Raw genomic sequence first — 11,579 nt, 5'->3', positions numbered from 1 at the left:
AACACACCTCGGGTCCGAACTTCCCTCGCCGGGCAAAAGGCAGCCGCTTCCCGTGAGGGGAGAACTCGCGGAGGAGGCGGCGGCGGCCGAGCAAAACTTCCTGCCGCCGAAGAGGACGAAGAAAGTTGCCGCCGGCAGCCGAGGGCAGGAAGCGCGGGCTGGTCCCGCCGGCCCGCTCTGGCTGTAACGGCGCCCGCCGCGGCTGTGGCGGTGTGGTGACGACGGGTTGCCCCGCGGGCGCCGCCGGCCTACAGGGGGCGCTGAGTCCCGGAGCCCCGCGCGATGCCCGCCGTCAGCCTGTTGCCGCTCTTCGGCAGCCCCGCCGGCCCGGGCGCCCTGGGCGGCCCTCTGGGCGGAGGTCCCTTGGGCGGGCCCGGAGGCAGGAAAGCCCCCGGCCCCAGCGGCGCGTTCCGCCTGACGGAGAAGTTCGTGCTGCTGCTGGTCTTCAGCGCCTTCATCACGCTCTGCTTCGGGGCCATCTTCTTCCTGCCGGACTCCCCCAAGCTGCTCAGCGGCGTCTTCTTCCACTCCAGCAGCAACCTCCAGCAGCAGCAGCCGCCGCCCCCGGCGCACGGGGAACACCAGCGCCCGCCGCAGCCGCCCGGAGCCGGGAGTAGTAGCAGCGGCTATGGGGCCGGCGCCGCCGCTGCTGTTGCAGAGGAAGCCGCGGAGAACTTGGCCAAGATCCGGGAGGACCACGAGCGAGCTTTGCGGGAGGCGAAAGAAACCCTCCAGAAGCTGCCCGACGAGATCCGCAGGGACATCCACCAGGACAAGGCGAAGTTTCTGCTGCAGGACAAGTTGGGCAGGAGGGAGGCGGGGGCCGCCGGGCTGCCGGACTTGCCGTTCCGCAAACCCGTCGGGGCCGTGGGAGGGGAACCGACAGACCCCGCCATCCGGAAGAAAAGGGAGAAGATCAAAGAGGTAAGTGACTCCTTCAAAGCAGCTCCCCCCCCCTCGCAAATAATAATAACAATGATAATACAGAAATTAACTTCCTTCCCTACGATCCCGAAAAGTCACCCTCTCGCTTTTGTGCGGCTCGGTCTTGTGTTCTTCTTGAGTACTCTTGCCGCCACCTTGGCGACCCTCCCTCCCATTCTTTCCTGCAATAATTCCACTGTTGTCGATGTCGGGCACGGTCCTGTGTGAGGAGGAGGAGGGGGGCTTTTGACGTGAGGAGGAACTTCTAATGGGGAAAAGACACGTTTCATTCAAAATAGTTTAAGCGCTTCTGGTTTCCTTCGAGCTCACGGGATGATGATTTAAATAGGCTACGTCAGCTCTCCGATCTTATCTGAAGCTCAGCTTTCTCTTGTGTTGGCTTGAATCTTATGTATTGTCTCGAGGGTGTGTGTGTGTGTTTGTGTGTGTGTGTGTGTGTGTGTGTGTGTGTGTTTGCTTGTAGGGGTGTATTTTGTGCCAGAGTACATTTCTGCTTAAGTGCTACTTGAGATTTCAGCGTTCAAAAGAAAAATCTAGCAGGCGTGCTGGACAACATAACAAATCCTGACGATATTATGTAATTTTCTAAACTAAATACATCTGTGTTACGTAACTTACTCAACTAAATTTGTCTAACTTTTCAAGTCAGATTGCTAAGAGGGCTTAAAAGTTAACTCCAGTATTTTGCGTAGTAGCAGAAGTAACTGTCATAAAGCATTTTAATGACTGATGGACGTCCTTAACTGTCAATATATTAGTGATTGCCTGGTTAAATGTGCAATTTTGTCTTCATCCATCTGCCGATTTTACAATGTTCAGTTTTCTCCCTGCTCATCTGCTTTGTCAGTGTTACTGAAAGTTTTCCACATGTGCAATATTTTCCTACTATTTGGGAAAAGTTGGGAGGAATTGTACTATTACTGTAATTGAGGCCATATGTTGGAGAAATTATAGGATTATATTGATACCACTTCTTAAACATCATGCTTTATGGATAATACACTTCACTGTTCACTTGGATCTTGTTAAACTTTTAAAACATAGTAACAGCTGAAAAGTGGTCCTGCTTGTGAGGCACTTCTATTAATCATGAAACACACAGAGATGTAGCAGTCCTGTGCAGACCCTGTGGGCAAAATGGCATACATTTTCTTGCACCCTAATTCTTCATGGGACTAACTTGCCCATAAGAATTGTTTAATATGTGAAGTGGCCCACATAATGTCTTTCATGTTCTTGCCCAAACTTTTGATTAGTGCACAAACAAGTTTTAAAAACCCACCTACACAGACACTTTATTGAACACCTAAGTTACTAAGTGTGTGTCCGTCCATGTGTGCTTTTAAGTAACTGCCCTATTCCTGGTGAAAGTCTTAGTACTACTGCTACTACTACTACTACTACTACTACTACCAATAATAAAAAGCTGGTATCAGAGAAGACTTGGGTGAAAATCTTGGGTAGACATACCTAACATCAATACAGTAACTGATTGCTAATGAGTGTCTATGTACATTGCTTTTGACTTGGTGCAGTATGAGACTTTTGAAATAGACAACTCTGAAAATGTTCTGATGACTGTACCAATAGTGATTGCTACAGACCAACTGTAATTGTGTGTATGCCTGCTAAGAATTAATTTTTTTACAATGTTGAATTGCTTGAATTCCCAGTCTAAATTCCAGGTTGAATTACTCAGTAAATCATCTAATTAAATTTAAGATCAAAGCTGCTACTGTTATCAGTGACTATTTGGCTGACACATCAGGCTTGTAATTACAGGAGTCTGATTTTGTGGGTCTGTGATTTTTACCTGTGCTGCGTGTTTCTATGATAAGGGCAAAGTGGTAGTTCAAGTTCCTATATCAAATGCTTGGTGAAATAAGCTTAAGTTTGTTTCAGAAGTTTTTTGTTTCAATAAAAAGGGGACACACAGTGATACATTGTCATATCTGTTGTGGTTCCCTTGGTTTCTGTTTAAAGTTTTGTACACCTTTTAAACTAAATCTTATGAACAGATGGCAGTTAAGCAAAACAAGCCATCACCATCTTAGGAATGTGTTAACAAATCTTTTGATGCTCTGGCCTGCATCTTAAGAAGCTACTGTAATATTTCTTTATCAAGCATTTTCCCAGGAACTACTAGGATCATGTATTCAATTAGATACTGTGTGGGCAAGTGGTATGGTCATTGTCATATTTGCAGTAAGTGAAAAACAGTAGGGAGAAAGGCAGCAGTGGTACAAAATCACATTGTTGACCATGGATTGTGACAGAACCCTGTCTGTCCTTTTAAAGTGACAGTAGCTTCCCAGGTGTACGCTACCTGGGAAAGCAGTTAATTTGCCTGCTAGCTTTCTTAGGTAGTTCAGCTTAGAATGTTCTATGCACCTTTTCAGGTCAATCACCACTGAATTTCAATGAGGCTTCCTAGTAAATGTAAAACAAGGATTCTGTCGCATGTAGGGTAGGCTATGGTACATAGTCTGCTGCTTCCACAGGAGAACTTCTTTATTGGTCAGTCCTAAGTCTGAAAGTAAGGGCTGTGTATGGAAAGGGATCATGTTTTGGATTCAGAAGGCTTCAAGTTCAGTCATACTGAGTTCAATGGAATATTTCTAAGTATATGTGCCTAGGCTGAATTTTTGTGTGTATCTTACTTGCAGCAATCATAAGTAGCACTGTCTTGTTAGACAATTAGTCTAGTAAAGTGCAGTTCCCCTCATTAGAATTTCTTTCATTGGTTATTATCAACTGTTCATATTTACGTGCATCACAGTCCTCTTATCTAGAAACAGGAAACTCTATTTTTGTATCCTGTATAACCCCTTCCTGTTGCCTCAAAGCTAACATCATATTTGCAAAGGAGGCCTTCATATTCATTTTTTCTTTTCTTTTTAGAACCTGGCTGTTAATGTATAAAAGCTTTTCTCTTGTGCCTACTACAATATTAAGATGCTTTGTTGGATTTATATCTGTCCAAGAATTACATAAGTTTCTGGGATTTGTATAGTGTGCTGCAGGCAAAAACCTGGTCGGGCATGATGCCCGATTCATGCAGGCTGACGTGGACATCTGCAACTTTTCACCTTTCTTTTGAATATTGCAAACTGATTTTATGATTCAGTGGTATGAAATTTGTGTACATATAGCTGCATCTACTAGTGCTGCTATATATTGACTTTGTTGGTGACGACTGCTACTTTCCCAAATACATGGTGTTAGCACTTGAAACTCTATCTTGACTCAAGCCAAAATGAAAGTATCATGACAGCCTTACTTTGTCTGTGTTTGCTTGGCAATACTCATGGATTTCAATGGGTCTTCCTTGTAAGTGTGTTAGAATGTAGCCAAAGTGCAGTGTTGTAAATTGCACCATTGAAATAATAGATAAGTGGTGTTGGCAGCAAAACTTACTAGACAAGTATTCTTTGGTTACATATATGGCAAACACACTGATAAATGCTGATGGAAAGTCTTAGTGAAGTTGGTAGGCTGGCTTCCACAAGTAATGTGTGTTAATGCCATATGTATGTGGTGCATGCAGCTGCTTCATAACAGCAAAGCAAATCTTTTTAAACTTGCTTTTTAAGGATTACAGTTTTGGCAACTCACAACTTACTTGCTTTTAATGGGCTGTTCATTTAATGTGCTTGGAATTACAAATGGAAGTAAATTGTAGCTTATTCTAGAGGAAATAAAAGTAAATGGAATTTGAGCAACAATAACACAGCTCTCCTAACTTTGTAATGAGAGCTGATGTGTTGTGATCAGAGCAAAATAGATTCAGTGTTGTTTGAGTAGGTTTGGTATCGTAACTTGTAAGATAAATTATATTTTGGTTAGGCTGTTCCAACAACAATGGCCCATTGCAGATCACCAGGAATAATATCTAAACACTTCACATTGCTTTTAATCTCATTAGCGTTGAGGAATATCACGGCTCTTATAGAACAAGACTAAAATCCTATTACAGTTCATTGGAAGCAAGTTCCATTGTACTTGCAGGGACTTACTTTTGAGTAGGTAAGCATAGGAATGAACTGTACTTGTTTCCTGAATTTTATGTGTTCTCAAGATTGTTTGTTTACCCCCTCCAAACAATAAATAAGTTGTATGGTCCAAAATTGCAACACAGTTTAGGACAGAGGTCTAGTGTCTTTAAGGGTTGAATAAAAGTGTTAAACTATTTATGTAAGGCATAAGAACTGTATCTTACATTGAATCTAGCAGCCTTAGGGCCCTTAATTAAAGAAAGCAAAACTTTGCATTGGAGGCAATTGACAGTGGTTTAGTATTTCACTGACTAAAATTCACATGGAGACATGTGATTAAACTTTCCTGACACTGCTTTTTTAGCTCTACCTTTGATAATTGCTGAATAATTATTAAAATATAGCTTTGCTAGTTCTGTTGTATAAAAAGAAGAGTAGGGCTGGCTTATGTGGTTCTCGTTCTCCACCCATCTGTAGCTCTGAGAAATGCACTCCATATGTAGCCTTTCAAGATTAAAAGTAAAAGTTTCACTATGAATATCACTGTTAGTTTGACATTATAATTAATAGATTTCTCTTGGTAAAACATGTTCCATCTTTGAAACTTAGATCTATTTGCACCTGCTAAAGTAATTATGAATAGTTTGCAAATTGTGCTGGACCAAATAAAGTTTCAGTAAGAGTACTATCATTGGAACTTAGCAGAAATCTTCCAAGTCAAATGCATGACATACCTATGCTGACAGAGCTTTAGTTTTTCACTTAAAATAAATCCATGGTTACTATACTATAACAAAATTTAGTTTTTAAAATGTGGGGTTTTTTAGTTATAATTGTTTTTAATAAACTTTGCGAAGGACACCTGGAACCTAGTCACTTTCTTCCACAAGGCATGTCTTTTGCTGCTTGTGGGGAAACTACCCATATGTCCTTTCTTCTACCTGTGACAGTGCAAAATCTGGTGATCCCAAGATGCTGACTACTCAGTTTACTCACGTCTTGCTCCACAAAAATATTCTTCCCATTTGGATATGAGCATGGAATTGCTCTTTGTGTGCAATTGATAAGGATCTTTGTGCCTTATCAAAATAATATACAAAAAATCTAAATATAAACAAAATTGCATGTGGCAAGATTTGAAAAGGAGGTGCATAGAGGATATTTAATATTATTTTATTTAGTTACTCTACAGGTATTATGTTATTCCATCAGGGTTCTATAGAAACACAATCCCTTACAATGTCATCTTCTCCAACTTAAAGTATCAACAAGTATAGATGGTCACAACATCCAAATTTGTAGTGATGTGGCTGATAATGTATTTTGTAAATTTCATTTGTATACAAAATAAACAACCATCAAATAGCATAAAAGGAGTCAGTTCACCCCTCCTTCCTTTCATCTCTATTACATTATTGGTTGCTTTCTCAGCTATAGACCTCCATATGTTTCCTATTATATCATAGGTCTACTCCCAAACCAGTATTCTCATAGCTGTGTTCAGTAGTTCGGCCAGAATTGTAGCTCTGTGAGAGGTAAATATAGTTCCCATGATGTTTTCCATCTTAATAAAGTACTGCATTCACATTTGAGCTAGTTTTGATAACTTGCTGACTTTAATAATGCCTGGGGAGGCATTATTAAATAGTGTAATTGCATCAGCCTACCTGGGCTGCAAAGACATCCCAAAAATGACTTGGAAAAGGCAGGAATTTGAAATTGTATCTTTAGGAACATTTGGGAGTGGACCTCAAGTTCCCCTTTCTTTAAAAAAAAATGTTTGCTTGCAAATAGTGCAGTCCTAATTATAATTCAGACCATGGTTGTGATTTTTTTTTCCTTTTTGATTTTTCTAGCTAGATTTTTCTAGCTAGAATTCAACTTATTGCTGGGATATTCAAGAAATTATTGCAAAAAGACCTGAGTATATGTATATATATGGTCTTAGTGTAGGGTTTCACACCACTGCAGTAGCACAGCTGAAAGAGTTTGTGGTTTTACAAGATGGACTTGCAGAGCTGGAAAAAAGTTTATGTGAACATGCAGAAAAAGAAGCATTAAGGGTTGTGAGTAGGGGTTGTTCAGTAAAGATATGGAAAGTGTTGGGGCCATGCAGTGCTGTTCTGAAATAAATGCACTTTCTTCAAGTAGGTAGAAGTTGCAGGAGCAGCTTTATTATGTGGTGATAGCAAGACACAGAAATAAAATGCCGAAACAGAATAGCCACTGCTGGACAACAGTGTATTTGATAGAGGAGGAGCATCCTCAATCTGTCTCTCTGTCCAAACACCAGGGGCAGACTTTTGAAGTTTATCCCAACATCAAGAGGTTTTGTGGTGAAGAAGAGAGAGGCACAGCTGAGTTAGGTTAGGTCCACCCAGCTTATGCGTCCAAGTTTCAGTAATACATGGTAGGTCAGCCAATTTGATTGTGGATGAGCGTGGTCTTATTATAAACTGATCGGACATTCATTAATAGCACCATCAGACCAGAAGACTCAGTGGATAATCTACCCGTAACTTCTGGAAAAGTGGGAGGGCTGAAATGGGAGACGGGGTATGCATTCTAGACCTCTACCCCAGATGGTCAGCTCCTCCATTCAGACTGTACCTTACCCTACTCACTAACACTGACATCAAGGTAGCATCTTCTTAACTCGCTGCTACCTGCTCGCCTAGACACATCTTAGCACCATCATCATATACAGTGGTACCTCAGGTTAAGTACTTAATTCGTTCTAGAAGTCCGTTCTTAACCTGAAGCACCACTTTAGCTAATGGGGCCTCCTGCTGCCGCCATGCCGCCGGAGCACAATTTCTGTTCTCATCCTGAAGCAAAGTTCTTAACCCGAGGTACTATTTCTGGGTTAGCAGAGTCTGTAACCTGAAGCGTATGTAACCCAAGGTACCACTGTAGTTGATAGGGCCACAGATAGTAGACTAAGTAAGGCCCAGTAGTGGACAAATCCCACGCTGTCAGTCAGAACACAACTACAGCATTTGTTCCCCTGTTTCTCACTCAAGGGAAACAACACCAAACCAAACTTCCCCTCTCCCAGGGTCTCACAGGCCTGTCACCCACTGTACCTGGCCTAAAATTCTGTATCCTGACACACCCATACTCCTATAACTCCTGCAAGTGGAAATCCCCTTTGGTGTTAATCCTGCTGCCCACAGCACAATTTGCCTTTGTGATAAGATGTGCTCTGGATCACATCCCAGCTCATCTCGTCAGTCAGCAACCGAACAACACTGCACTCTGCTGTCAGCCAAAAAAACCTCTTGCAGGCAGGAATCATACCAAGAAGGAAAGTCTCAGACTGATGCAGGTGAAACACTACTGTCTTGCCTCCTGGGATTGCAGATCAGACTATAAATGCAATATAGAAGAGTGTATGTATGTGTATATATAAGAAGAGTGTGAGTGTGTGTACATGTGAACTTTCCTCAGTACAGTTGAGCAACCCTGGTTGTATTTGTGCTTATCTTGAAAATGGAGAATAGACTTAGGTCAAAGTTTAATTGGTTTGTGGATCACATCATAATCTATAAAACACACACCAGAATGGTTTCTCTTCTTACAATCTAGTACTTGACTATTAGCATATGTGGAAAGCCGGTTGTTTCATGTTTGACAGGTATAAATTTGGCACTTGGCTATGAACAGCTGGTACACTAATAAGGACCAATAATCCTGTTAACATGGGGGTGCTCACCTCACATGTGGTCCAGGTCCAGTTTTGGGTTTTGTTTCAAGGGCTTATGATGGAAGATCGGCATTGGAATGTGTACTGTAGATTAGCAGCACTTTATTAAAGTATTTCAGGTGTTTTACTGACATACAATTCTGAGATGAGAGAACCCAAAATAGTCAGAATACTTGAAATATGAAATCTCAACCAAGATGAGGAGCAACACTACTGTGTTTTAAAATTACTGATTATATATATATATATATATATATATATATATATGTATGTATGTATATGTAACTTGCTTTTAATATTTTTATTGGCATTTTTAATGAATACTTTAGATTGTCTATTATTAAACCACTTAGAGGTCTTTTTGTTGAATGGTTTCTTTAAATGTAGAGGTTCATCATTGTTCCACTCCATGTGTATGTCTTTAAGGGGCCGGAGCAAGGGCCAGAACAAACTAACGAGACCCAGCTTTACAGCTGTGAAACATAGCAGGTGCTGCTGAGTTGTATTTGATTAAGGTGTGTCAGCATCTGGGTAGAGTATATAAGGAGCAGCACCTAGCTCTCCCATTACCCTGGGGGATGGGTTGGTGGTTGGGTCATGTTTGTTTGTTAATATATTTAGTGTTAATGGAGTTTTTGTTTTTCTTATTAAAACCTTTAAGTTATTTTTGAGTCCTTTCTTTTTAATGCATGATCTCCCCAGCAAGCTCTCTGCAGCGTTACCATACTGCAAAAAGCCAACATCTTTGGTTATGGGCCCAGCTGCTGAGTGGATGACTGCATATTTTTGGACTCTGAGAAAGGTTTGAAAACTCCTTCTCCTGTTAGCGTAGTTTTTGTGGGTCTGGAAGATATCCAGAATGGTTGACCGGGTTCCTGAAGCTGAGAAGGCTCTGGTCTTCCCACAGCTAACAGATGAGAACTATAGTTTATGGTCTTTTCGGGTGGAGGCGCTTTTGACCTCTAGAGAAGTATGGACCTATGTAACTGATGACCCTCCTGACCCTGTAACTAATGCTTGGTCGAAAGGAGATGCAAAAGCCAGGGCGATAATTATTTTGGCAGTCAGCGACCAGCAAGTAGTCTATATAAGAAATAAGAAAACTGCCAAAGAAATGTGGGACAGTCTTGCAGCAGTGCATGTTAGAAAAGAGTCAGCGTCTGCATTGACGTTTTTCAAGCAGTTGTACCAGACGAAGTTGCAGCCTGGTGGTGATTTGGCAGCACACTTGAGACGTCTGGAGGCAATACGCGGCGAATTAATTCGAAGGGACATGGAGGTACCTGATATTCAGTATGTTTTTATCATCCTGTGTTCCCTTAATGAGGACTTTGATGGTATAGCTAGCCAGATATCTGCTGTTCCACCAGCACAATTAACTGTGGAAGGGGTAACGGCAAAATTAATGGGCGAGTTGGATAGAAGGGAGGCTTGTGCCATAAGCACTCCTGTTTCCAGAAAGAATGAGGAACGCCATATGCAAACCTGTGGTGATACAACTGCATTTAAAGCTGCAAAGCGTTGTTGGTTCTGCAATAAGCAAGGACATTTTGCAAGGGACTGCAGATCCAAAAGAAAGCAAAGTACTCCCAAGTCTGTTTCTGTTCGTCAATCACGGTCGTCAGCCCAGCAGCCAGCATCGTATAGTAGAGACAGAAACGAGCCGCGAGCTTTTCACGCTCGGACTAAAGATCGTAAAAGAATTAAAGGTGCCAAGTGGAAGTCTTTTGTTATCGACTCAGGAGCATCGCAGCACGTCTGCAATGATCGAAGCTTGTTTATTTCTTTCGAAGAGGAAATTGGTAATGTACATTTAGCCAATTCACAAGTCTTGCAGTCGCTTGGCAGGGGTACCGTTAAACTTGACTCTTTAAACATTACAATAGCGAACTGCATTTACTGCCCGTCAGTGGACAATTTATTGTCAGTAAGGTGCTTTGCCCGTCAAGGCATAACTGTGCGTTTCTTAAAGTCTATGTGTGAGTTTTTCGAGGGGAACAAACGTCTATTGTATGCCCGGGAATCTGGTGGTTTATATAGACTGTATTTTCGCACCTACTCACAATCGCATATAAATTGCAGAGCAGCACAGTCAAGCCAGGGGTTGAGGAATGTAAGACCACATTCTGGGTGTGTCCACGTGGCGCACAGAATTCTAGGACACCTGAATTTTGCTGATGTAATTAAGACAAAGAATATTGTCAATGGCCTCAACTTAAAACCATGCAAATTCTTTATGCAATGTCTATCCTGTTGCAAGAATAAGATTAAGGTTGCACGAAAGGGTAGGTGCTCAGATAGGAAAGTAACTGAGCCATTTGAACGTGTACATTGTGATTTAGTTGGGCCACTCCCACCATCATTAGGAGGTTCAAAGTACTGGCTTACCCTGATAGACCAGTATAGTAGATATTGTTGGACTTATGCAATAGCTGAGAAGTCCCAAGCATTTGAGAAGTACAAGGTTTTTTGCAACTGGGTAAAAACGCACTTTAACAAACCTATTAAGAACCTGTTTTCTGACCGGGGTGGGGAATTTGTTTCTGAGGATTTTGAGAAATTCCTGGAAGCGCAGGGGACTACTCATGAGTTATCTTGCCCCCGAAGTCCCTGGCAAAATGGGCTTGTTGAAGTTGTGCAGCGTGACTTGCAGGCAGGGGTTAAAACTTATCTGCACGATGCTAATCTGCCCAAAGACTTTTGGGCTGAAGCGCTCCATGCCTTTTGTTATGTTAGAAATCGCAGTTATCATTCTGGTTTAGATGTCACCCCCTATGAGAAGTTGTTTAAAAAACGCCCTAATCTGAAATACCTACGTATTTGGGGTTCAGATGTAATTATGCATTATCCTGCTAAGCAGAAATTGGGTGAACGTAGTGTTCAGGGGAAGTTAATGGGCTACCAGCAGGGGGCGTACAGAATTTACATACCAG

General features: G+C 42.0%; 1 protein-coding gene across 1 annotated transcript in view; it reads left to right on the top strand.

Annotated features, from left to right (window-relative positions):
* Window positions 1–245: 245 nt before the first annotated feature.
* Window positions 246–11,579, top strand: part of MAN1A1 (mannosidase alpha class 1A member 1) — a 57,008-nt gene continuing 45,674 nt past the window's right edge. Inside the window, exon 1 of the mRNA XM_083497790.1 lies at window positions 246–924. Within this exon, the coding sequence (XP_083353916.1) occupies window positions 283–924 (642 nt within the window). The 5' untranslated portion in view covers window positions 246–282. The remainder of the gene's footprint in view (window positions 925–11,579) is intronic.

The sequence above is a fragment of the Podarcis liolepis genome (assembly GCF_965112155.1).
Source record: "Podarcis liolepis genome assembly, chromosome: 3".
NCBI lineage: Eukaryota > Metazoa > Chordata > Lepidosauria > Squamata > Lacertidae > Podarcis > Podarcis liolepis.
Note: the sequence above shows the minus strand (reverse complement) of the source record. Positions and strands in the feature narration are given on the sequence as shown.